At 41.8% G+C, this 24,148-nt stretch overlaps 1 protein-coding gene across 7 annotated transcripts in view; it reads left to right on the top strand.

The window, feature by feature from the left end:
- Positions 1–209: 209 nt before the first annotated feature.
- DRAM1 (DNA damage regulated autophagy modulator 1) overlaps positions 210–24,148 on the top strand; it is a 60,523-nt gene continuing 36,584 nt past the window's right edge. For 3 of the 7 annotated variants that reach the window (XR_008419413.1, XR_002079166.2, XM_019446597.2), the window contains exons 1-3: positions 268–732; positions 18,570–18,637; positions 20,585–20,727. Coding sequence is in view for 3 of the 7 variants with exons in the window: in XM_019446597.2 (XP_019302142.1) it covers positions 602–732; positions 18,570–18,637; positions 20,585–20,727 (342 nt within the window). In the remaining 4 variants the exon portion in view is untranslated. Of the gene's footprint in view, positions 733–12,316; positions 12,369–18,569; positions 18,638–20,584; positions 20,728–24,148 lie in introns of those variants that run through there. The other 4 variants (XR_002079168.2, XR_002079167.2, XM_019446598.2 and 1 more) reach the window with 3 other exon arrangements.

The following is a 24,148-nucleotide window of genomic DNA, read 5'->3' as shown; positions in this document are numbered from 1 at the left end:
GACCCGACCCCTGCAGGCAGCAGCAGCAGCAGCAGCAGCCGCGGGATGGGGTGGGTGTCGCCTCGCGGGGGCCACGCTCTCCCCCCCGCGACGGGCAGGTGGCCATACCACGGAGGGGAAGCCCCTGGGGTTCGAGGCCCAGCATCCCGGAAACCCCGAGGGAAGAAGGAAGGCCCGGGAGGTCCTGATCGTTTCTCCCGAGTTGCTCAAGAGCTGCGGAGGCCGGGCCGGCTGGGACGGCCCCGGGCATCCCCGCCCTCCCGCGCCGACCCCCGCCGAGTCCGAACCAAAAGCGAAAGGAGTCCGGCGCCGCGAGGAGGTCGCCGCGCGCCTCCAAGCCCGCGGGGGCCGCCGTTTTGTGACTTCACCGGTTTCGCAACAAGCCCGGGCCGCCCGCGCCCCACCCACCCCCGGCCGGCCGCCTCGCCGCCCGCCGCCTCGCTGGGCTCTCCGCGCCTTCCTCCGTCCGAGGCCGGGCCTGCCCCGCCGTCGCGGAGCCTCCCGTCCGGCCGCCGCCTGCGGGCCAGCACGTGCGCGACTCCCGCGCCCCGCGTCCCGCGCCGGGCCCCGCCGGGCGCAGCGCCCTCCCGGCGGCGGCGCGATGCTGTGCTTCCTGAGGGGAATGGCCTTCGTGCCCTTTCTTCTGGTGACCTGGTCGTCCGCCGCCTTCATCATCTCCTACGTGGTCGCGGTGCTCTCGGGGCACGTCAACCCCTTCCTCCCCTACATCAGGTGAGGGCTGGGCGGCGGGGGCCCGGGGCCGGGCAGAGAGGGCGGCGTTGTCGCTGCGGTGGAAAGGGTCCCGACCCAGCCGTCCCGCGGACAGACCCAGGTCCGACGACGCGGGGGAGCGCGCTCCTGGCGGCCGGGACCGGTAGGGAGCCCGCGGGTGCAGAGCCCGGCGGTTCTGACTTTACCCTGAACACTGAACCCAGTGGCGTCGGGAGGGGCCCAGGACAGACGGTAGAACTTCCGACGGACTGTGGGACAGAATCCCTGGAAGATGCTTCTTGGGCGGTATTGAAGGAAGAATGGGTCCTGATGGATGCCATTTATTGAGTGTGTTAAGAGGCAGATTCAGGTGTGTGCTAAAACAGCTCACATGCTTCCTTCCCAGCATCCTCGTGATGGATGTCCGACTATTTTTCATACAAGGAAACCAAGTTTAAGCAGATGTTGAAATATCATCAATATGACACTGCTGTCACAGTTAGAAATGATGGAAGTGGAATTCACGCCCAAGTCCGTCCCATGCCAAAAGCAACACTTTGTCTCACTTCCAAGGATTTGGGAGTCAGGCTTAAGCATTCCTGGATGGAGCTGCCTAAGATCCCTTTGGATACTGCACCCCCAAAGTCAGAGCCCTCAAATTATCAGCAGCTTATGACATCTTTTGTGTTGCCATTGTACCATTTTGTTGTTGTTTGTTTTTTGGTTTTGGGGATTTTTTTGGTGAGTTTTGGCCTCTACCTTTCTTGAGGGTCACTTCATTGGTGCCCAGGAGGTCTTGATCCTTTTCTTTTTTTTTTTTTTTTAATTTTTTAAAAAATATTTATTTTTGAGACAGAGAGACACAGAGCATGAACAGGGGAGGGGCAGAGAGAGAGGGAGACACAGAATTGGAAGCAGGCTCCAGGCTCTGAGCCATCAGCCCAGAGCCCGACGCGGGGCTCGAACTCACGGACGGATCGTGACCTGAGCTGAAGTTGGACGCCCAACCGACTGAGCCACCCAGGCGCCCCGGTCTTGATCCTTTTCAAATGCCTCCCAGCTCTGTGCCTAGACCATGGCAATGGGCCTTCCTTAAACATTAGAAGGATCCATCTTTATCCAAGTGGTGTAACCTGCATTGGTTGGTGAGGGAATAGTAAAGTTGGTGACAACCAAGGTTTGTTACCACTTGATGGTTATAGAGATTGTAGGGCCTCTCCCTCCTGCAGCCATGCTGCGTGGTGAGCAACGTTCTGTTATGTTTGTGGGCCAGGAAGGGGAAACAAAGAAGGTGAGGCAAGAGGAGACTAGAGTTTGAAGCAAAGAAGAAAGCAATGTGGAGAATAGTGCAGAAAAGCAAATCTGCGGTTAACAGTGGTTTTGCCCACTTAAGAAGTGTTCCATGCATCAAGGAGACTTTCCCATCAGGCCTTGAACCCTGCGGAAACCTGGACTTGGTTTCTCATGGCTCATCTCAGTCCCACATGGCATTGTCTGGTTTCTCTTGATTCTGAAGTGGGATAGATCCTCTTGGACTCCTGTAAAAGGGAAGAGTTTCTCTCCCTACAATGCTTTTTATTGAGAAAATAGTAGCTGTGTTTGTCCTGGATATAAAGGTCAGGAACAGATAATATTTGGTACTTATTGGTGAAGGGGTGAGAGGCAGAGCTTGAGTCTTTGTGGAGATGTCCGAGGTAGTTGTGATTCATAGCACCCCAAGGTGAACTTGAAATGGAAGACGTTTAGAAATGGGGAAATGAGCTGACAAGGCGAACCACTTGTGAGATGCTCAAATCACAGACAGTCCAAAGAGCAGGTGTTAAATTCAACAAGGAAAGGAAGCCTTCAGGAAAAGCAGGTTTACAGGAGAAAAAGGCTGAAGATGGTCACCTTGTTGCCGGAGCCAACAGCCTATAAAGCACTTGTCCACATGTGCTGGGGTGGGGGGTGGGGGGCGGTTTAGGTTGTCTGCTCTCCTGCCTACTTGAGCAGCTAGAGCACTAGATCATCTCTGTCCCTCCTAGAAAACTAAGTCATTGAGGCAAAGGCAAGATTTAGATTAAGAGCAAGAAGTGATGGGAATAACACCAGGTTTATCCATTTGGCCCCAGCAATGTTCGATCTTATCTCCTATAACTTATCTCTACTGTCCTTGTCTCCTGTTTTGCCTTACCCTCATTCCCTCCACTTCCCTCCAAGCACACTGGCCCACCTTCCTGTGTCTTGATCATGTCAGGCACACCACCTCCTCATGACCTTTGCCTTGACTGTTCCTCTGCCAGATGGAGTACCTTCCTCCAGGTACTGTCAGGCTTTCTCCTTTACCTCCTCCTCTGTTCAAATATTGGTAAAGCCTATTGCCCTATTTAAAATTGTATGTGGGGGGCCTGGGTGACTCAGTCAGTTAAGCATCTGACTTTGGCTCAGGTCATGGTCTCTCAGTTTGTGAGTTTGAGCCGCACATCGGGCTCTGTGCTGACAGCTCAGAGCCTGGAGCCTGCTTCGAATTCTGTCTCCCTCTCTCTCTGCCCCTTCTGCACTCGTGCTCTCTCTCTCAAAAAGAAATAAACATTTAAAAAAATAATAAAATAAAATTGCACGCTAGTGTTGCTGATCCCCCATATCTAGTCTAATTATTCACCATAGCATCATCTATCATCTTGCAACAAACTCTATGATTAACTGATTTTTTTAATGTTTATTTATTTATTTTGAGAGAGAGACAGCAAGTGCATGCATGAGCAAGGGAGGGGCAGAGAGAGAGGGAGAGAAAGAATCCCAAGCAAGCTCCCTGCTGACCTGCTACAGGGCTCAAACTCATGAATGGTGAGATCATGATCTGAACTGAAATCAAGAGTCGGTCTCTTAACTAAATAAGCCACCCAGGTGCCCCTTAACTTTGATTATCAGTCTTCCCTCACTGGAATGTAAGATCCATGAAGGCTTTTGATATTTGTTGAATTCATATTTCTTGGGCATTCACTATTGATATTGTTATTTTTTTCCCCTAGGGCAATATCCCTTTAGGGATGATAAGGTCATTGGTCATTGATCAGCGATATGGATGTATTCAGGATGATCCCCTTTTACATGATGACATTGTTCAACCAATCTGATGTTCTGGAATTTCTTAACAACGTTGAACACTTTAAGAGCCATTGCATTTTAAATAAGAACCATAATCCTGGGAGGACCTTTTTCCAATATGACATTCAAACTCAGCTTTCTCATCACAAATCTTCTTGTAACATTGTTATTCTTCAGCATATTGGTTAAATGAGCAAATAGCTTTTAGACATATAGAAAGATGCTCAGCCTCATGAATGGGATAAAAATTCAAATTAAAACTCACTGATGTCATTTTTCATGATTGGATCAGCAGAAAACTAAATGTTTGATAACATTGGTATTGATATTGGTGAGACTTAGGGGAAACAGGCTTTCATATGTGCTGTTGGGAATGTAAATAGATTCAGTCTCTATGGAGGCACTTGGCATCTATCAAGATGACAAAAATATATCTGCAAGGGTACTTATAGCATTACTTTTAATAACAAAAGGATGAAGCAATGCAGATTTCCATCAGGGAGGACTGGCTAAATAAATATGGTTTATCCAAAGAATACCTCAAAGGAAAGCCCTGTCTATATAGAATACTCTTTTTTTTCTTAATTTTTTTAAATTTGTTTTTATATTTTATTTATTTTTGAGAGAGAGAGAGACAGAGCGTGAATGGGGGAGGAGCAGAGAGAGAGGGAGATGCAGAATCTGAAGCAGGCTCCGGGCTCCGAGCTGTCAGCACAGAGCCTGATGTGGGGCTCAAACTCATGAACCGTGAGATCATGACCTGAGCCAAAGTCGGACACTTAACCTAACTGACTGAGCCACCCAGGCACCTCGTCTTTTTTTTTTTTTTTTGAGAGAGAGAGAGAGACAGAGCGTGAGCAGGGAAGGGGAAGAGAGAGAAGACAAAGAATCTGAAGCCGGCTCCAGGCTCAGGGCTGTCAGCACAGTGTCCCCCATGGGGCTTGAACTCACGAACCGTGAGATCATGACCTGAGCCGAAATCAAATGCTTAACCGACTGAGCTACCCAGGCGTCCCTAGAATACTCTTTTTAAATTAATACATTGGTATGCAAAAATCTCCAATACATTGTTACATGGAAAAAAGCAAGATGCAGAGCAAAATATGCCACTATTAGTGGGTGGGGGTGAGAGGGGTTAGAGGGTGGAGGGAGTAATAGTGTATGTTTGTATTTGCTTGCATAAAGAAACTAATAAAAGTGGTTTGTGTATGATCGAGGGAGGAGGTCCTGGCCACTTAGAGTTTAGCAGTTGGAAAAGAGAGTGGGAATAAGACCTTGTGCCACCCTTTTTAAATTAATCCTCTTATTTTGAGATAAATGGAGATTTCCATGTAGTAATAAAACAATAATACAGAAAGATCTCATGTGTCTTTTACCCAGTTTCTCCCAAACGTAACATTCCCATACCTGGCATGCCTTATTTTATGTATTTATGTTTTAGCCACATGGCTTGGTTTCCTACCGAAAATCGAATTAGAAAGATGTGATTCAAACAACCACTAAATTTAACAAGCTGGAATAGCATAGTGCAATGCTTCTGTATTATGAAACTATTAATGCAAAGATATCAAAACTGAGGACAAGTTAAAGTCAACCTCAAAGGATTAGTTTAAATTTTTACAAGGCCACACCCACATTCTTGAGCACAATCATGTTTAATTTGTTATAGTTTCTTACATTCCCTTTGTAACCAAATCTCCCAGGCTATCGTGAATCAACTTTACATATTAATTCCTTCCAGCCAATAAGCCACTTTCTTTTATTTATTTTTTTATTTTAAGTGTTTATTTATTTATTTTGAGGGAGAGAGAGAGAGAGAGAGAGAAGACAAGCAGGGGAGGAGCAGAAAAAGAAGCAAAGGGAATCCCAACCAGGCTCCATGCTCAGTGTGAAGCCTGGCTCAATTTCATGACTGAGAGATCATGACCTGGGCTGATATCAAGAGTCAGATGCTTAACCACTGAGCCACCCAGGTGCCGCCCCAAGCCACTCTCTTTTACATCTTCTTTGGCCTGTGTTTCATGCTTCCAGAGTATTCTCTAGCTCTTTATTTTCAAAGTTTTGCCAGTTCTGCATCCTGGTTGCTTTTTATTAACCTAATCTCACTTTTTGTGCAAGTACTGTTTGTTGAGTAGATTGTGGCCTTTGGCCACTCCCATTGTTCCTCGTCACGACCACAAACCTACTCAGGGGTTGGTGGCAGAAAACTGGGTCACCTAGAATTAAGTCACCTTAAAAGGGAGACCAAAATGGCATAGTAAACAAAGGAAAAGAGGTTGGGTATTTAACTCCAAAAATGAATCTAAAAATTAGGGAAATTATTTTACCTTTCACTTGGTTAACAATCACAAAATTTAGGTCATAATCACAGTTAGGTGCTAGTTCTAATAATGAACAAAATTCATTATAATGAACACATTTTGTAATAACAAAACAATGAAAGGACAAAATTCTTATAATAAACAAAAATCTTAAAATGATTCGGGTGTGGATTTTTTAAGTGAATGATATATACTTTTTTCAAGAATAGTCTTATGATTGTGTGTTATGAAGTCCTTGATTTCACTTTTGTCTTTTGAAGGGAGATATGAAGAGGTTCATTTTTGCAGAAATGTTTTATGACTTCAGTTTCCCCAATGACCATTCTTTTTTTTTTTTTTCCAATGACCATTCTTAGTCTGCATGTAAGGAAATTGATCTTGATTATTGTGTTTTTCACACAAAATATGTTTCATGAGGGTAGAGATTTAGAGTTTGTTCATTGTTGCTTCCCTACCATGTATGACAGTGTCGGACACGTAGTAGGTGCTTAGTAAATATTGGTTGACCGCCAAGATAATTTACCCCAGATGGGCCTGCTTTAGTTGTGCCTGTTAATCTTGTCAGCTTCCCTTCAATTGTTAACTGATTCTGCCAGTGCTCACTGTTCATTAACTTGGGCTGCTGTTCTAGCTGTTCTCCAACACGATTTCTGTCAACTTCATGAAATTCTGCATGTTACACTGTTGAATATTTACTATCTTTGATAATCATACAGAGAAAGGAGCATAGCGTGGTGGGTAAGGGAACAACTTTGGAGCAGCCAACTTTGGTTAGAATACAACTCCACCATGTGTCCCCAACTATAGGACCCTGGATTAGTTAATTGAATTCCCTCTGCTTTTCTCTGGGTTAATAATAGCACCCCCCTCATAAGTTAACATGTGAACTCACTTAGAACTCATTAACACCCTGGTCCAAGAACAAAAGTTCTCTGTAAGCACTTAATATTATTAGTATTATCAAGGGACCAGTCCACAGTAGTCTGGATAGATGCTAGTGTTAAGTAGGAAGGGACATTTGGTTGAGGGCTAATTTTGTGAGTAGTAGGCTTATTTGTGATTATAGCAGAAGTTTTCTTTTTTTTTTTTTGATTAAATTTAATTTAAAAAAAAATTTTTATTTATGTAGGTAATCTCTACACACAACATGGGTCTCAAACTCACAACCCCGAGGTCAAGAGTTGCATACTCTATCCAGCCAGGTGCCCCTGTAGTAGAAGTTTTCTTAACCAACCTCTATCAACTTTCTGGGTTAACTGATCACCTCATTCTCTGAAAAATACACTGACCCGAAGCCACTGGTCCCTGAAAGTCTTTCCCAGTGCTGACCACTCTCTGGGTGTCTTGCTGTCTTCTCTCACCTGTTTTTTTGTATACTTATTTAATACCAGCTGTGTTTGTTCCCAAATGTGTTTTTGCCAGCTATATGTATATATACATATATATATATGTATGTATTCACACACATATAAATAAATAAATATATATATTTTACATATTATTTATAAAGTAAATAAAAAAAATATATATTATTGTAATTGTGTGATTTAACTCAACCCATATAAACTGTTGGTCTGTAAATGCAAAAAAAAAAGAAATCTAATTTTTAAAAAAATTTTTTAACGTTTATTTATTATTGAGAGACAGAGAGAGCAGAGCATGAGCATGGGAGGGGCAGAGAGAGCAGGAGGCACAGAATCTGAAGCAGGCTCCAGGCTCTGAGCTGTCAGCACAGAGCCCAACACGGGGCTCGAACCCACGAACCGCGAGATCATGACCTGAGCCAAAGTCGGACACTTAACCGACTGAGCCACCCAGGCGCCCCAAAAGAATTCTAATTTTTAAGAAAACTCAGTTGAATGCTTTGGGAAGATTCAAAAGACATAAGTTGTCAAAAAATTACAGTCTGTTTAGTAGTGTTTATGACAAATGTAAAGATTTACAAAAAACAATTAAAAAAAAACCTTAGGATTCTGCACTCAAATTGCTTCAAAAGTATCTTTAAGATCTCCTCCCACTTTAAAGAGACCATAGCTAGAAATGCAATGATTCATAGCAGGTGTGGCTCATATGCCAGGAAGACACACAGTGGAGTGGTACTCACATAACAGTCTTGGCCTATGTCAACAGGTATGCAAATAAATGTACATACATTTATATGCTTGTGGTGTGTGTATATCCATATAATTTTTATTTCTACCCACATAATTTTTGATGACTTTTTGCCTAAATGGCTTTTTTGATTGCTAACTACATTGAATTTCAGGCAATGGTGACTTTTGCTTCCATTTCAACCAAAATAATGGGGACTGGGATAATAAATAATCAGATAATGAGGTCTGTGTGTATAAAGGCACATATTCTGACATGATGTTAATGATACTTGAGTCTTTACAGTGGAGTGATTATTACTTCATAGTATCTCTAGGCCATGGTGTCATGAGGATGAAAAAGCAGGCTTGCCATTGAAAACTTTTCGCTAGAAAAGTATCATCCTTGAAATGATATAGTTTCACATTTTCTTCAAAAAAAGCATTACCCAAATTAGTTAATCCTAAGCATAGTAAGAACAGTGAAGATCCCAAACTTTCACAGCTCCAGAATTAATTGAGGTGATGGATGCAGTGTTGTTCAGCTTCTGAATCAACTATAAACATATGTAATTTCTCCTCTGTTTAAGTTTTCCATTGTCATTTGATGACATAAAATTCTTTTTTTTTTCATTGAAAAATAAAGTTGTGAATGTTTTTCTTCTGTTATTCTCACTTCTAAAAAGTCAGTAAAGTATTGCTCAGAAGTCTGACCTCTGCAAGGCTGACAGCTTGTAAGGTCTCAATTTCAACTTAAAAAATAGAGTGCTCTACTCAACATTTCTCTTTACCTGACAGTAATTACATTTCAGTCCATTAAGTGTATGTATTGTAGACATAGTGCATGCCAAGGATAACTTACTAAAGGCTCCAGAAGAAATAGCTGATGCAAACCTGGCTGTAGATATGCAGCACCGTAAACTCACATGGAAATGATAGGTTTTCATAAAAAGAAATGTAAATGGGGCTCCTGGGTGGCTCCTGGGTGGCTCAATCAAGAATCATCTGACTCTTGATTTCGGCTCAGGTTATGATCTCACAGTTGTGATATCGAACCCTGCATCAGGCTCTGCACTGACAGCACAGAGTCTGCTTAAGATTCTCTCTCTCCCTCTCTCTCTCTGTCCCTCTCCCATTCGTGCGCAGGCATGCATGTGATCTCTCTCTCTCTAACATAAGATGCACAGCGGAGTAGAGTTCCTAAGTTGTGTGCATTGAAATTAGCTCTAGGGGCGCCTGGGTGGCTCAGTTGGTTAAGCGTTCAACTATTGGTTTCGGCTCAGGTCATCATCTCACAGTTTGTGAGTTTGAGCCCTACATCGGGCTCTGTGCTGACAGTGTGGAGCCTGCTTGGGATTCTCTGTCTCCCTCTCTCTCTGCCCCTCCCCCGCTCTCTCTCTGCCTCTCTCTCAAAAATAAATAAATGAACCTAAAAAAAATATTTAAAGAAATTAGACAGCTCTAGATGCATGGCTTGGTTTTCCTATGTACTATCCATGTGACCTTGAGTGAATTACTTTTCTAAGACTCACCTTCCTCATCTTTAAGTTGGAGGTAATAAGTACTTTCCTTGTGAAGCTGTGAAGACCAAATAAGATGTGCCTGGCTGAGTGTGAGTGCTGAGGAAATGTTAATTTTAAAATTTCTTATGTAATATTAGTAGCTGTAATACAAGCAGGGGTAGTTTCCTAAAGACTCCTCTCGGAAAACTTCCCAAATCTGATGTCTTATCACCTCCGGTTTCATTACCATCCTGGTCTGAGCCACTGTCATCTCTTGACAAACTACTGAAATAGCTTTCTAACGGTCTCTTTGGTCCATGCTTGCCTCTCTACAGCCTTTTCACAACATCCTTTAAAAACATCAATCAACTTCATATCACTTCCCTGTGCTCAGCTCTCAATGGCTTCTCATCAACTTAGAATAACAGTCAGAGTCCTTACCGTGACCCTGGGGCCCTCCGTGATGCCCTCCCCCATATACACACATGTTCTTGCTCACTCCCCTCCAGCCACACCCGCTTCCTTGCAGCTACTGACATATTGCCACCTTAAGGCCTTTGACTTTATTGTTTATCTGCTTGTAAATTTCCTGGCCCAAATATTCCATTTCATCCAGACCTTTGTTCAAGTGCCTTCTCAGATTACTCTGTCTCAAGTAGGCAGAGCACCACTCTCTCTCGGTTTTCTCATCCAACTTTCCTTTTCTTGATAGCATTCATCACCCTGGACATTTTTTTAAAACAGATCTAACCTATTTTTTTTAAGTTTATTTTTATTGAGAGAGAGAGAGAGAGAGAGAGAGAGAGAGAGAGAGAGAAAGTGGGGAGGGGCAGAGAGAGAGGGAGACAGAATCCCAAGAGGTTCTGTGCTGCCCAATTGGGGGCTTGAACTCATGAACCATGAGATCATGACTTAAGCTGAGGTCAAGAGTCAGATGCTTAACCAACTGAGCCACTCAGGTGCCCCAATTTAAAAAAAAAATTTTTTAATGTTTATTTATATTTGGGAGAGAGACAGAGGCGTGAGCAGGGGAGGGGCAGAGAGAGAGGGAGACACAGAATCTGAAGTAGGCCCGTGCTCTGAGCTGTCAGCACAGAACCCAACGCGGGGCTCGAACTCACAAACAGTGAGATCACGACCTGAGCTGAAGTTGGAGGCTTAACCGACTGAGCCACCCAGGTGCCCCCCCACCCCTGCCCCGGCCTTTGTTTTGAGAGAGAGAGAGAGAGAGGGAGGGAGTGTGAGAGAGGAGTGGGGGAGGGGGCAGAGGGAGAGAATCTTGAACAGGCTCCATGCTCAGCCTAAAGCCAACACAGGATTCGATCCCACAATCTTGGGATCATGAATTGAGCCAAAATCAAGAGTGGGATGTTCAACCCACTGAGTCACCTAGGCACCCCCACCCTAGACTATTTTTGTTGCCCTCCACAGAATGTAAGTTCCATGAAGGAGGGACTTTTTCTGTTTTATTTGTCACTACATTCACCATGCCTACAAAATTGCCGGTTGGGTTGAAGGCAATCAGTAACTCTGTGTTAAATCAGTGTATCTTTGAATTTTTTGTTAGTTGATAAGCTTCTTGAAGGTTAGTTATGTTTTTTCATCTTTGTATCCCCATCACCTGGCACCATTCCTGACCTCTAAGAGATACTTAACAATTAAAAAAAATGTTGTGAACAAAGAGGATGAACAATTAATAGAAAGGGGAACAATTTGCATGTGGGTGGGGTGAGAGGAGAGCAAGTTGTTTGCTTTTATGAGTAGGAAATTCTTTTCGAGTTTAAAAATGGTTGATATAGGGGCACCTGGCTGGCTTAATCCGTAGAGCACGTGACTCATGATCTCAGGGTTGTAAGTTCGAGCCCTGTGTTGGGCAGAGAGATTAATTAAAATAAAATCTTTAAAAATAAATAAATAAAATAAAAATGGTTAATATAGCTGTATGGTGCCTCCCACTGTAGAATAATCATGAGCAAACACAGCTGCTAAAAGTCCTAACAATTAAAAATATCTAATAAAATGTAATGACTTTATTATCACACTTCTTTCCTTCAAATGTTATATTTAAATATTGTGAAGATAAAACAAGTATGGTCCCCTTTTTATTGGTGCATTTAGTGTCTTCAGGTTCTAAGTCCTGATCAGTTTACCAAAAATGGGCCTAGAATTTTAGGGCAGTCTAATAAGCCTCATTCTGGGCAGATAATTTTGTGCATTATCAGCATGTTATCATGTTATCAGTTCCCCAGATAAACCGTGACCCCAGACTTTGGAGTGTAGCTCGGCTTATATTATCATGTGGGTCTTCTTTGCATTGTTTTCACTCCTCTCAGCATCAAGTGATTATGCCCTGGTATAGCATCATAAATTAGTCTGGAGAAGGATATTAGACAAACAACTTGGAATTTTCCATGGTGAACTTAATTTGTAGAAATGTAAATACAGGAAATGTAGATGTAAACTGATTACTTAGACACAATCCTAATCTAGAAACAACCAGCTACACACAACAGCCTCAACAGCTTCTAAGCCTCATGCAAATGAACAATTACTTTCTGTCCTGGTTGCAGCTTCCAGGAAGTGCCTCATTTACAAGGAAGCATGTGAGGAGGAGCTGGGACCTGGCAGGGCCAGAACCCTGTTGCTTAAGTCATGAGGTACAGGACTATGTGGTGGGAATTGGGTGGGGAGACTATCAGGTAGGGTTGGGAGGCAGTTGGTTTCACCTCTTACTCATTCTCCAGTTTCCTGAATCAGTACCCAAGTATAGCTGTGCTGACCACTATCTCTGCCTTTGTGCAATGAGATCATTTAGTTTGAGCTTAAAACAATTAAAAATGAAAAGAGTCTACCCATAGTTTCTCTTGGTACCCCTTGGCGTTACACTCATCTGGATTCCAATATCAGGCAGAAGATGTGATGCAGTATTTATTAATGATGTCACATATTAGCTCAGAGACTGAAAGACTTAAAAGAACATTTTAAAGTAAAAGAGCCTAGCGGCGCATGGATGGCTCAGTTGGTTAAGCGGGCCAACTTCAGCTCAGGTCGTGATCTTACAGTTTGTGAGTTCGAGCCCCACTTTGGGCTCTGTGCTGACAGCTCCAAGCCTGGAGCCCTCTTTGGATTCTGTGTCTCCCTCTCTCTCTGCCCTTCCCCTGCTTGCACTCTGTCTCTCTGTCTCTCTCAAAATTGAATAAACGTTAAAAAAAAATTAAAAAGAACAAACCAAATAAGTATATTCCTTTAAAATTTTACTGGATAATGTCCCTAAAAACATGAAAATTTAATTAAGAGTAAGAATTAAAAATGAAAGATGGGATGCCTGGGTGGCTCAGTTGGTTAAGCATCTGACTTTGGCTCAGGTCATGATCTCATAGTTCATGGGACTGAGCCCCACATTGGGCTCTGTGCTGACAGCTCAGAGCCTGGAGCCTGCTTCGGATTCTGTGTCTCCATCTCTCTCTATGCTCCTCCCCCATTCACAGTCTGTCTCTCTCTCTCTCTCTCAAAAATAAATAAGCATTAAAAAAAAAAAGAAAAGAAAATTTAAAGTAAAAGAGCCTTTCATTTTTATTAATGATAATGGGCAACCACTACTATTTTTTTTTAATTAAAGTAAAATTAACATACAGTATTATATTAGTTTCAGGTGTACAATAGAATGATTCAACAATTCTGTGCATTCCTCAGTGATCATCAAGACAAGTGTACTTTTTATCTATTTTGCTCATTCCCTCACCTTCCTCCCCTTTGGCAACCACCAGTTTTCTCTCTGTAGTTAAGAGTTTGTGTTTTTGTTTGTCTCTTTTTTCTTTGTTTGTTTGTTTTGTTTCCTAAATAACATATATGGATGAAATAATATGGTATTTGTCTTTCTTTTATTTATTTTACTTAGCATTAAAGCTTCTAGGTCCATCGATGTTGTTACAAATGGTAAAATCCCATTCTTTTTTATGGCTGAGTAACATTCCATTTTGCATCATAGTGTGTGTGTGTGTGTGTGTGTGTGTGTGTGTGTGTACCACACCTTTATCCATTCTTGTATTGTTGGACACTTGGACTGCTTCCATATCTTGGCTGTTGTAAATTAGGCTGCGATAAACATAGGGGTGCATATATTTTTTTGAATTAGTGTTTTCATGTTCTTTGGGTAAATGCCCAGTAGTAAAATTGCTGAATTATATGGTCATTCTATTTTTAATTTTTTGAGGAACTTCCATACTGTTTTCCACAATGGCTGCACCAGTTTACATTCCCACCAACAGTACATGAGGGTTCCCTTTTCTCTACATCCTCACTGACACTTGTTATTTCTTTTAAATTCTAGTCTTTCTTACAGGTGTAGGGTGATGTCTCATTGTGTTTTGATTTGAATTTCCCTGATGATGAGTGATGTTGAACATCTTTTCCGTTTGTATGTCTTTTTTGGAAAAATGTCTATTTAGGTCCCCATTTTTAATCAGATTATTATTATTTTTTTGTGTTGACTTGTATAAGTTCTTTATATATTTTGGAATATTAACCCCTTATAGGATATATCATTTGCAAATATCTTCTGTCATTCAGTAGGGGGCCTGGTTGTTTATTGATGGTTTCCTTTGCTGTGCAAAAGCTTTTTATTTCGGGGTAGTCCCAAATAGTTTAATTTGGCTTTTATTTTTAAAAGTTCTTAGAAATGTCAGGGTGCCTGGGTGGCTCAGTGGATTAAATGTCTGACTTTTGATTTCGGCTCAGGTCACACACAATCTCATGGTTCAAGAGTTCAAGCCCCATGTGGGGCTCCGTGCTGACGATGCGGAGCCTGCTTGGAATTCTCTCTTTCTCCCTCTCTCTCTCTGCCCCTCTCACTCTCTCTCTCTCTCAAAATAAATAATCTTAAAAAAAGAACGTTCCTAGAAGTGTCACATTTTCGTATGCTGCTTAGACAGTTTTCTTGAAATATCTTGAGCGAAATTTCACCATATGTAGTTAGGTACCATTTTGTCACTTAAGGGAAATAAATCACAAACTGACCATTCTTACCTGATAGATTAGGGAATTTGTGACTCAGATTGTATCTAACGCATAGTATGTGTCCCTTAAATATTTTGTTCATGAGCAGATAAATTTCATGGTTATTTGTGGAGCCAAATAAAAAAAAAATTTTAAAGATGGTTGCATTTAATCAAACAACTGGTTATGAATGCGGTGCATTAATATTTTGCTCCCGTTTTTGTAGTATGGTCACTGCCTATGTCGTAGTGCGAAGTTTAGGAATGTAGGCCCATTGATACTCACATACTACTGGTAGGTGCTGTGGACTCAGTAATCCTGAAAGAAAATCAGATTAATTATGGCAGTAAATATTTGTCAAAAATGTTTTACAATTCAATTATGGTATTTAAGGAATTACAAGTTCTTGCCTAGTTTACACTTTCCTGGTGTATAAGAAGGGCATGATGATCTCCTTTCATTACCAACATAGTTCATTCCCATGGTGTGCTGGAGCCAGCTGATATGTGCTCCTGGGAGCCAACTGTGTATATTTCTTCCCAGTTCAATGTTTAGTAACCTACATTTTGGTAGCTTGAACTTTGACTTGTTGGCAGTATTTACACCATGGAAATTGGCCTATGCTACAAATCAGACTCCCTCCGAGCAAGTTGTTAAACATTTACCAGCATACCAGTGTTCATTCTCTACCCCCACTGCCAATCCTTCTAAATTCTTCATTCCTTGCCTGCTTTAGAGCACAGGGGAGACAGGGAAGTCAAGGAGTCAGATATCTGGATTGTATTAAAAACAAAATTTAACTGAACAAAAATTTAAAGATCTTATTAACTTTATTCATGGATTCATGAATCAGGCAGCATCCAATCTAGCAGACAGAAAGAAGATCTGAGAGGGTGCCTTGGTGGCTCAGATAGTTGAGCTATCCGGCTGTTGATTGCAGCTCAGGTCTTGATCTCAGGGCCATGAGTTCAAGACCCGAGTTGGGCTCCATACTAGGTGTGAAACCTACCTTAAAAACAAACAAACAAACAAACAAACAAAAACAAACGGAACTCTGAGGAGTTGTACAAATAAAAGACTTTTATAGACAGAAGGGAGCAGGAACAAGGAAGTTATACTGGGCAAGAAGCCAACTGGTTATTGCAAGGTTACTTTCCTTACACAGGAAGACAGGGGTCTTATAAGGCAGATTATGCAACTTGCTGTTCAGATGATTCCTGAATGACTGGTTTAAGATTCCATTTCCAGGAGAGCTGAAACTGTAAATAAGTCTCAGTTTGGTGACTTGGGGCTTAGCATGAGCAACTCCATTTTGGGTCTATTGTTTTGTGTTTAATAATTGGAATATAGATTCCTCTCCTTAATAACTCTGTGACCTTGAACAAGTTCTGTAACCTCTCTAATACCAGTTTCTTCCTTAGTAAAGTGGGGTTGAAATAAGACTTACCTCACGGGTCACCTGGTTGGCTCAATTGGTTAAGCATCTGACTTCAGCTTACATCATGATCTCACAGTTTGTGAGTTCAAGCCCCACATTGGGCTCTCTGCTGACAGCATGGACCCTGCTTGGATCCTCTGTCTCCCTCTCTCTCTGTCCCTCCCCTGCTTACACAGTCTCTCTCAAAAATAAACATTTAAAAAATCATAAAATCTCACCTCAAGATTCGAGGATAAAAAGAAATGATATATAATGACCACCTAACAATGTTTGGTCCATAGTAAATGCTCAGTACGTGGTATTTATTAGGTTTGGGGTTTTTTTTTATTATTATTATTGCCAGTACTGATAGTCATTCATTCATTCAACAAATACATATGGAATGGCTATTTACAAAGCACTTTTGATTTTGCCTGTATGGTTTTAAATGTACAAATGAATAAGAATAAAATACCACCTTGAAATTCTGACCTTTCAGATCACATGTCTGCTGTTATGTGGATTGCACATCTGGGCCCTTGACATATGTCTTGGTTTGCTGTCAGTGGACAGATAGTTCCAGAGTCTGGTCAACTTATCTCCTGTTAGGGCGCCTTCTTCCCACCAGCTACCTATCCTCATAAATATCTTCCTCACTCCTCCATTTCCTTGCCTTTCTTCACAAGTAAGCAGTCTTCCCGGCATGCGGCAGCTTACTCTCTCAGGTCTGTGATTGCAAGTACTCTTGCATAACTCACCTGGAAGCTGCCTCTTTAGATCCTGAGGACAAGGACGGAAGGCTTGATTTCTACATGAGATTTAATCTTTGGGCAAAAGTGCTGCCGGAGGGTATAAGCTGTCTCTGCCTTCTTGCCATTACAGGTTCGGTCCCCTTTTCTTACCCACGTTGTCGTGCTCAGAGGGACGTCCCACACATGGTGCAGTGTTCTCTGCCTCAGCATTCCTTTGGGGAGAAAAATGGTTATTTAAATGGCAACGTTAGATTCTAAACCCTCCAGATTCTTAAAGGTGCAAGTGGCACTGAGATTGAAATCATTAGGAATAGAAGTATTTGTTGTAAGGGGGAGTATTAGCCTCTTTATACTCTCCAAATATTAAGTGTGCACAAAACTTAGATTCCTGCTGCCTTCTGCACACGTGGGCTTCTTGTGGGATTTCTCAAATAGTTTGAAGTGTGCCTTTTCAACATGATCAGTTTTTCAATACTTACATTTCAGAGCTGTTTTAAAACACGGAAACACTTAAAACTGGTATGAATTATTTCATGCTGGGAACTCTTTTGCCATCAGTTTTAAACTGTTGCTTTATGGGAGCAGCTTGACAATGTAAAAATGTAAACTTTGGCATGAATGAATAGAAAACAGAACATGTCAAACGCTACTTTCCAGCTCATTATTTTTTTCCAGCTTATTTAATTGATTAATTGATTGCGCCAGAAAAATGTCTTATAGAAACTATCTTTTATTGAAATACTTTATCACAATTAATATATTCTTGATGCCTATTGTTTCCATAAGGTTCTAATAGGTATCAATGATATTGCTCAGCTTTCCACCATTCTGTTTTCAGCAGTGTAAACTCTTGTGGATAAATCAAATTGTTAAAAAAATGTACATGATGTGTTTATGTATAGTTACAATCCAGATAGTAGATTTTTCAAACTTGATTTTAGACTTCTTTTTCCTAAAATAGTCACATTCAATTCTTATTGAAAATGAACACACATCAAGTTTATTGAGAAACATCACTACCATTGACTTTAAATATTTTCTAGCTTTTTAAAAAAAATATTTATTTATTTTTGAGAGAGAGGGGTAGGGGCAGAGAGAGGATTCAAAGCTGGCTCTGTGCTGATAAGAGATAGCTCAATGCAGGGCTCGAACTCATGAACTGTAAGATCATGACCTGAGCTGAAGCTGGATGCTTAACCAACTGAGCCATGCAGGTGCCCCAGTATTTCCTAGCTTTTTATGATCGGAAAAAATTACTTAAAAAATTTTTTTTTTACCGTTTTTATTTATTATTGAGAGACAGAGAGAGACAGAGCATGAGCAGGGGAGAGGCAGAGAGAGGAAGAAACACAGAATCCGAAGCAGGCTCCAGGCTCGGAGCTGTCAGCACAGAGCCCGATGTGGGGCTCGAACTCACAAACCGCGAGATCATGACCCGAGCCGAAGTCGGACGCTTAACCGACTGAGCCACCCAGGCGCCTCATGATGGGAAAAAATTAAATGTAATCTCTCAAGGTAGAAAAATGAGTTTTAGATTTTTCAGAACCAAAATGAGAATACTTTAGAGCAAAATTAGACCAAGTCTTTGGAATTCAAAGTGGCTGAACACCCAGGAGAAACACCCTATAAAACCTGCCAATTACATAGTCTGAACAGAATTCCTTTTTAATAATTCAGAAATTTCTCTTTGTCAGTGATACAGGAACAACACCTCCAGAAAGTGGTATTTTTGGATTTATGATAAACTTCTCTGCATTTCTTGGTAAGTATGCAATAATTATTACGAAAAATTCACAGTGTCAAGTGAAGTAAAATGTGTCATTTACAGTTTGTATATAATTTTTTGTTATTTTTTTAGCAGACTCAATTTTTTAGAACAATTTTAGATTCACAGCAAAACTGAGCAAAAGGTAGGGATTTCTCATATATGCCTTGCCTCCCACCCTGTGGCCTCCCCCACTATGACCATCCCTGTAAAGAGTTGTACGTTGGTTACAATTGATGAACCTACTTTGACACATCATTATCCCCCAACCGACTGAGCCACCCAGGTGCTCCAGAGATTATATGTTATTGTGACATTACTCTCCGTAACAATAAGTGGTATTTGATTAATTGGTAAGGTCTTTGGAAAAACATACCCTTTGTACCGTCCTCACACCATTAACAAGAACCAGTGGCAATGAAAGAACTAGCCATGAAAAGCAACACTGTAAGATAATTAAGTTATAGGAAAATCCTTTAAAACCTGAGGATGGAAATGCTTTAAGCTTACACAAAACCCAGAAGCTAAACAGGAAAGAATTGATAGATTTAGTAGATAAGAAATTAAAACTTCTAAAAAAAATTAAAACTTCTAACTGATGAAGGATACCAAACAAACCAACCAACCAACAAACAAAAACCAAAAACAAAATTAAAGACAGACCAGAAGAAAACTTGTAATATTTATAGCAGACAGTAGACTAATGTATACAATGTTTAAAAAGCAACTGCAGGGGCCCCTGGGTGGCTCAGTTGGCTGAGTGTCCGACTCTTGATTTTGGTTCAGGTCATGACCTCACAGTTCCTGGGATCAAGCCCCACGTCGGGATCTGCACTGACAGCATGGTGCTTGCTTGGGATTCTCTCTCTCTCTCTCTCTCTCTCTCTCTCTCTCTCAGTAAACATTTTTTAAAAAGCAACTACAAATTAAAAATGAAGGGGTGCCTGGGTGGCTCAGTCGGTTGAGTGTCCGACTTCGGTTCAGGTCCTGATCTTGTGGTCTGTGAGTTCGAGCCCTGCATCGGGCTCTGTGCTGACAGCTCCGAGCCTGGAGCCTGCTTCGGATTCTGTGTCTCCCTCTCTCTCTGCCCCTCCCCCGCTCATGCTCTGTCTCTCTCAGTCAAAAATAAATAAAACATTAAAAAAATTTTAAAAAAATGAATAGACGAACTCAAGAGAAAAATAAAAGAAGTTTAAATGCAATTTTTAGAAAAAGAAATGCAGACGACCGGTAGACATACTGAAAGTTGCTCAATCTCACTAATGATCAGAGGGATGCAGTTTAAACCAACAGGTTGCTGATTCTCATTCATCAGGTTAGTAGCAATTAAAAAAGCCATTAAAAGGACTTGTAAAATTGCTTTCAAACTCTGCTGTGAGAGTATAAACGCTGCCATACAGTCTTGGGGCAATTTGCAGATACTTCTTGGCATTTCAGTTGTGCACGGTTTTTGTTCTGGTAATATTGTTTCTAGGAATTCATCTTTCAGAAACACTGAAAGCATGCCAAATACTTGTGTACAAGGCTGTTCACTGAGCATTCCTTGTAACAGGAGAAACAGAGAGACAATGTAGAAGTCGAACGTAAGAGAATGATGAAGTAAATATATACCGTGATGAGACCCCTAAAAATGTGGAAGTAGACTTACTTGTACTGACATGGTAAGATCTCCATGGTGACTTATCTCAAGTGAAAAAGAGTAAGTCACAGAACATGTGCACAGTAGCATTTATGTGAAAAAGATAACAGGCAAGTTTGTGTGTGATGATACACACAGTGGGGAGAGTGAGTTGGGGTGAGGAAGGACAGGGTGGGTGAGTGGGAGACTACGGCAGTTGGGAAACTGAAATACAGATTTTAAAAACACAATGCAAAACTTTCCCTGTGTTTTTCGTTCTAAAAGGTCAAATAATAAAAATTCACCAAAGTGCCCTTCTTTTTCAGGTGCAGCCACAATGTACACAAGATACAAAATAGTAGAGAAGCAAAATCAAACCAGCTATTTCAGCACGCCTGTTTTTAACCTGGTGTCGCTAGTTCTTGGATTGGTGGGATGTATCGGAATGGGCATTGTAGCCAATTTCCAGGTGTGTCCTGAAGTTTTTTTTCTGTTCTTGGGGATGATGGAATATGTGTGTGTCTGGAGTAGAGAAGCAGGAACACAAGGGGCATGCTTGTGCCAGGAGAGTTCTCAAATAGTTGATGAGTTTGTAAAAGTGGGGATAGTTTGCTTCTTAGAAACACATCTTTATCATTTGAAAGTCAGTCCTGCCTGGTGCTTGGGAGAGGGTGGGGTTCACGTTTGCACACCTATGAGAGAGCGTGTTTCACACGATGTTCCGGACTCTGCATTGCCCCATGTTACTAACATGATCTGATGGGTGGGGAGAGCGACTTCAGTCACTGTAATAGTTTCATAAAGAGTGTGAAAGTATTTGTGTATATGAGTGTGTGTGTGTGTGTGTGTGTGTGTGTGTGTATTTACCAGTTCACAGAGCAGCTCCTGATCTCTTCCCTTTGCAGGTGAGGATATAGGTACATGAAGGTGAAATCATATGCTCAGGGTTACTCAGCTCATTCATTATGGAGCCAAAACATGGAGCAAATGAACTTATATGGTGACTTCTGCGAAGTCTGCTTGATAGATTCCTACTGTGTTGAGTGTTTGAAAAAAACCCTACTTGCTTTATTCTAACTTGTAGATACCTGTTCATCCCAAGGTCTCTTTCAGGAAGGCATGTGAGCTATTTGTCCAAGGAGACAGTATTTAATATTTTTAAAAAATGTGTTGTATTTCAAATTCGTACTAGTTATAATAGTATCGTGTCCTAGGGTTATTGTAAAGGGCCCCATGAGATGTTGCAGAGTAACCAGCAGGCTGTACGTGGCAGCCCCCGGCCATCATTAGAGGCTAACACCGAGGTGGTCCTGTTCCCTCTGGCCCTGTTGTTTCTTTGTGGCGGCACAAAAGAAGTTACTCCAGGAAGACTTGCTTCTGCCCAGGAGGACTCCTTTAACTTTTTTCCCACCAGAAGTGGGCCGATCTTGTGTGATGCTGATATTCACAAAAAGGTGTCAACCTTGGCTGCCAGCCAGCTGCTAAAGTACACGTCCGTGCCCAGAAGCTGCAGTACAGGGCCGTTGCACCTGCTATGGGTCTGCGAGGGTAATAACCTCGGGCCTCCACCTGTACCATCTGCTTCCCATCCATTTGCTAATGCCCCCTCCTGCATGAAGTCAGACCGTTGTCAGAGAGTCCTCTGTCTCACCTGCACCACATGGCCTCATAAATCACTTTCTTTGCACTGCACATGGGGGATGCCATCTGTCGATCAGGGGACAGAATAAAGTGCTCCAGGAAAGTTGGTGCTGTGTTGTGAAGGGTGAGGTGGCAAACACCCTTCCTTATATTGCATAGTATCTCCAGGACACCCTATGGGGCAGGGATGGTCTCCCAAGCCTCAGGGCTGACGAGTTTTCATTTTTGGACATTATAAATCCATTTTTGGACGTATTTGTTGTTTCCGTATTAACATTGAAAGGTAGGTAGAAAGGTGAGAGGCAGGTTTGTAGCCTCCCCAGAGCAAGTGTAGAGGGCTTCATTGAAGGAATTGTGTGAATACATTTGCTTCTGGCTCCATTTACTTTGCTACCCCTCTTGTCCCTTTATGGCAAAATAAGACAAGGGCTTCTATACATGATTGCAGGTGACATTGGTCACATGGTGGAGACTCTTGCTTTATATTTTATGCTTGTATGCGTTTGGTTTTTCATGACAATTTTTTTTTAATTTTTTAAGTTTATTTATTTTGAGAGAGACAGAGACAGTGTGAGCAGGGAGGGCAGAGAGAGGGAGAGAGAATCCCAAGCAGGTTCTATGCCCCCACGGCCTAGCCCCACATGGGACCCAAACTCACAAAACCATGAGATCATGACCTGAGCTGAAACCAAGAGTCAGACGCTTAACCACCTGAGCCACTCAGGTGCCCCTTTTCATGACGACATTTATTGAAAATTTCCTATATGATAGAATTTATGAAAACATCCAGTACTCCTGTCATGCTAGTAATGACCTCAGAATACAGGTAGTAGCATTTTCCTCATTTGCCAGTGGAGAAATGGAGGCCCAGAGGGGTTAATACTTGCCCAGGATTGTCTGAGCACCGAAAGGCAGAAGTGCACTTTGAATTGAAGCAGTCTGTCTAGAGCCTGTGGGAAAGAGTTAACTCCATTGCCAGAATGGGTAAATCTCTGAGAGTGAAAGCATGTACACAATTCACATCCCTAGTACCAGAAAGCATGATGGGAAGCAAAATTAAAATGGGGGGTGAAGGGAAGATTTGGAATGATATAATCGTTAGTAGATTGTTGGATATGAATTATTCGGTGGGGAATAGTAGGCACTAGATGATATCCTATCGCTTTATTCTCCAAATAACTCATGGTATAAGCACCATAGCCATCAAGTTTTAAACCAGAAAGGCAGACTTTAGAAAGAAAACTTAGATGTCAGATAATTGAACTTGTGGTTCTCTTTAGGGTTTCTATGAAGTGATTACATCTTCACAAAAACCAGAAATAGAATCTTAAGCTTTCCTGAGAGCAGAGTGTTTGCCTTGTCATTGTTCCCATAAATATATCTTTACAACTTCCTTGTTTTATATCCTGTAATTCATTTTCAGCATGCCAACCTGAGCTGTTCCTTCCAGAGGAATTGGAGGTGTGCGGGCAGGAGAGCACTGGCTATCTCTGGGGGATTTGCTTGCGTAGGAGTAAATTGTATTCATCACAAGTTCCCAGAGCTCTCTGTCCTGAGCTGGTAGGCAGAATAGCAACTTTTTGGTGTGTCCTCACCAATCTCTCTCAATGCTTTACTTTCCTTCCAGAAATTTCCTTTTTGGAAAAGTTGTTTTCCAAGGTTTAACCCTTTCAACTTTCTAGTTTTCTCTATTTTTACTATCTTTTATTGTTTTAAATGTTTATTTATTTATTGTAAATGTTAACTCATTTTTTGAGAGAGAGACAGAGTGTGAGTAAGGGACGGGCAGAGAGAGAGGGAGACTCAGAATCCAAAGCAGGCTCCAGACTCTGAGCTGTCAGCACAGAGCTTGACATGGGGCTCGAACTCACAAACTGTGAGATGATGACCTGAGCCGAAGTCAGACACTTAACCAACTGAGCCACCCGGGCTCACCTCTATTTTTTACTTTTTTAAATTAATAAGAGAGTTTCAAAAAAGAGGTCCAAAAAGGGTGCTGGGTTTTTATTTTAGCCTCTATCCACAATTCATGCCTCATCTGAGAATCATTTTGCTTCTAAAAGATCTTTGATGCGAGAGTGTGTTCTCCACAGTGGAAAAAAGCACATCCCACATACGACCCCTGCAGAGTCAAGGACCTTTTGACCCAGTAATGTCAAGGTTAATGTGGGGGTTTTTGAGGGCCCATGAAGTTTGCAGATTAAGATCCTAAAGGATGTGTTGAATTGGCCAGGGTTTAAGAAGCGAAT

The sequence above is a fragment of the Panthera pardus genome, unplaced genomic scaffold (assembly GCF_024362965.1).
Source record: "Panthera pardus isolate Hobbes unplaced genomic scaffold, ASM2436296v1 HiC_scaffold_6, whole genome shotgun sequence".
Lineage (NCBI taxonomy): Eukaryota > Metazoa > Chordata > Mammalia > Carnivora > Felidae > Panthera > Panthera pardus.
The sequence above is the reverse complement of the archived record's forward strand: the minus strand, read 5'-3'. Positions and strand labels throughout refer to the sequence as shown.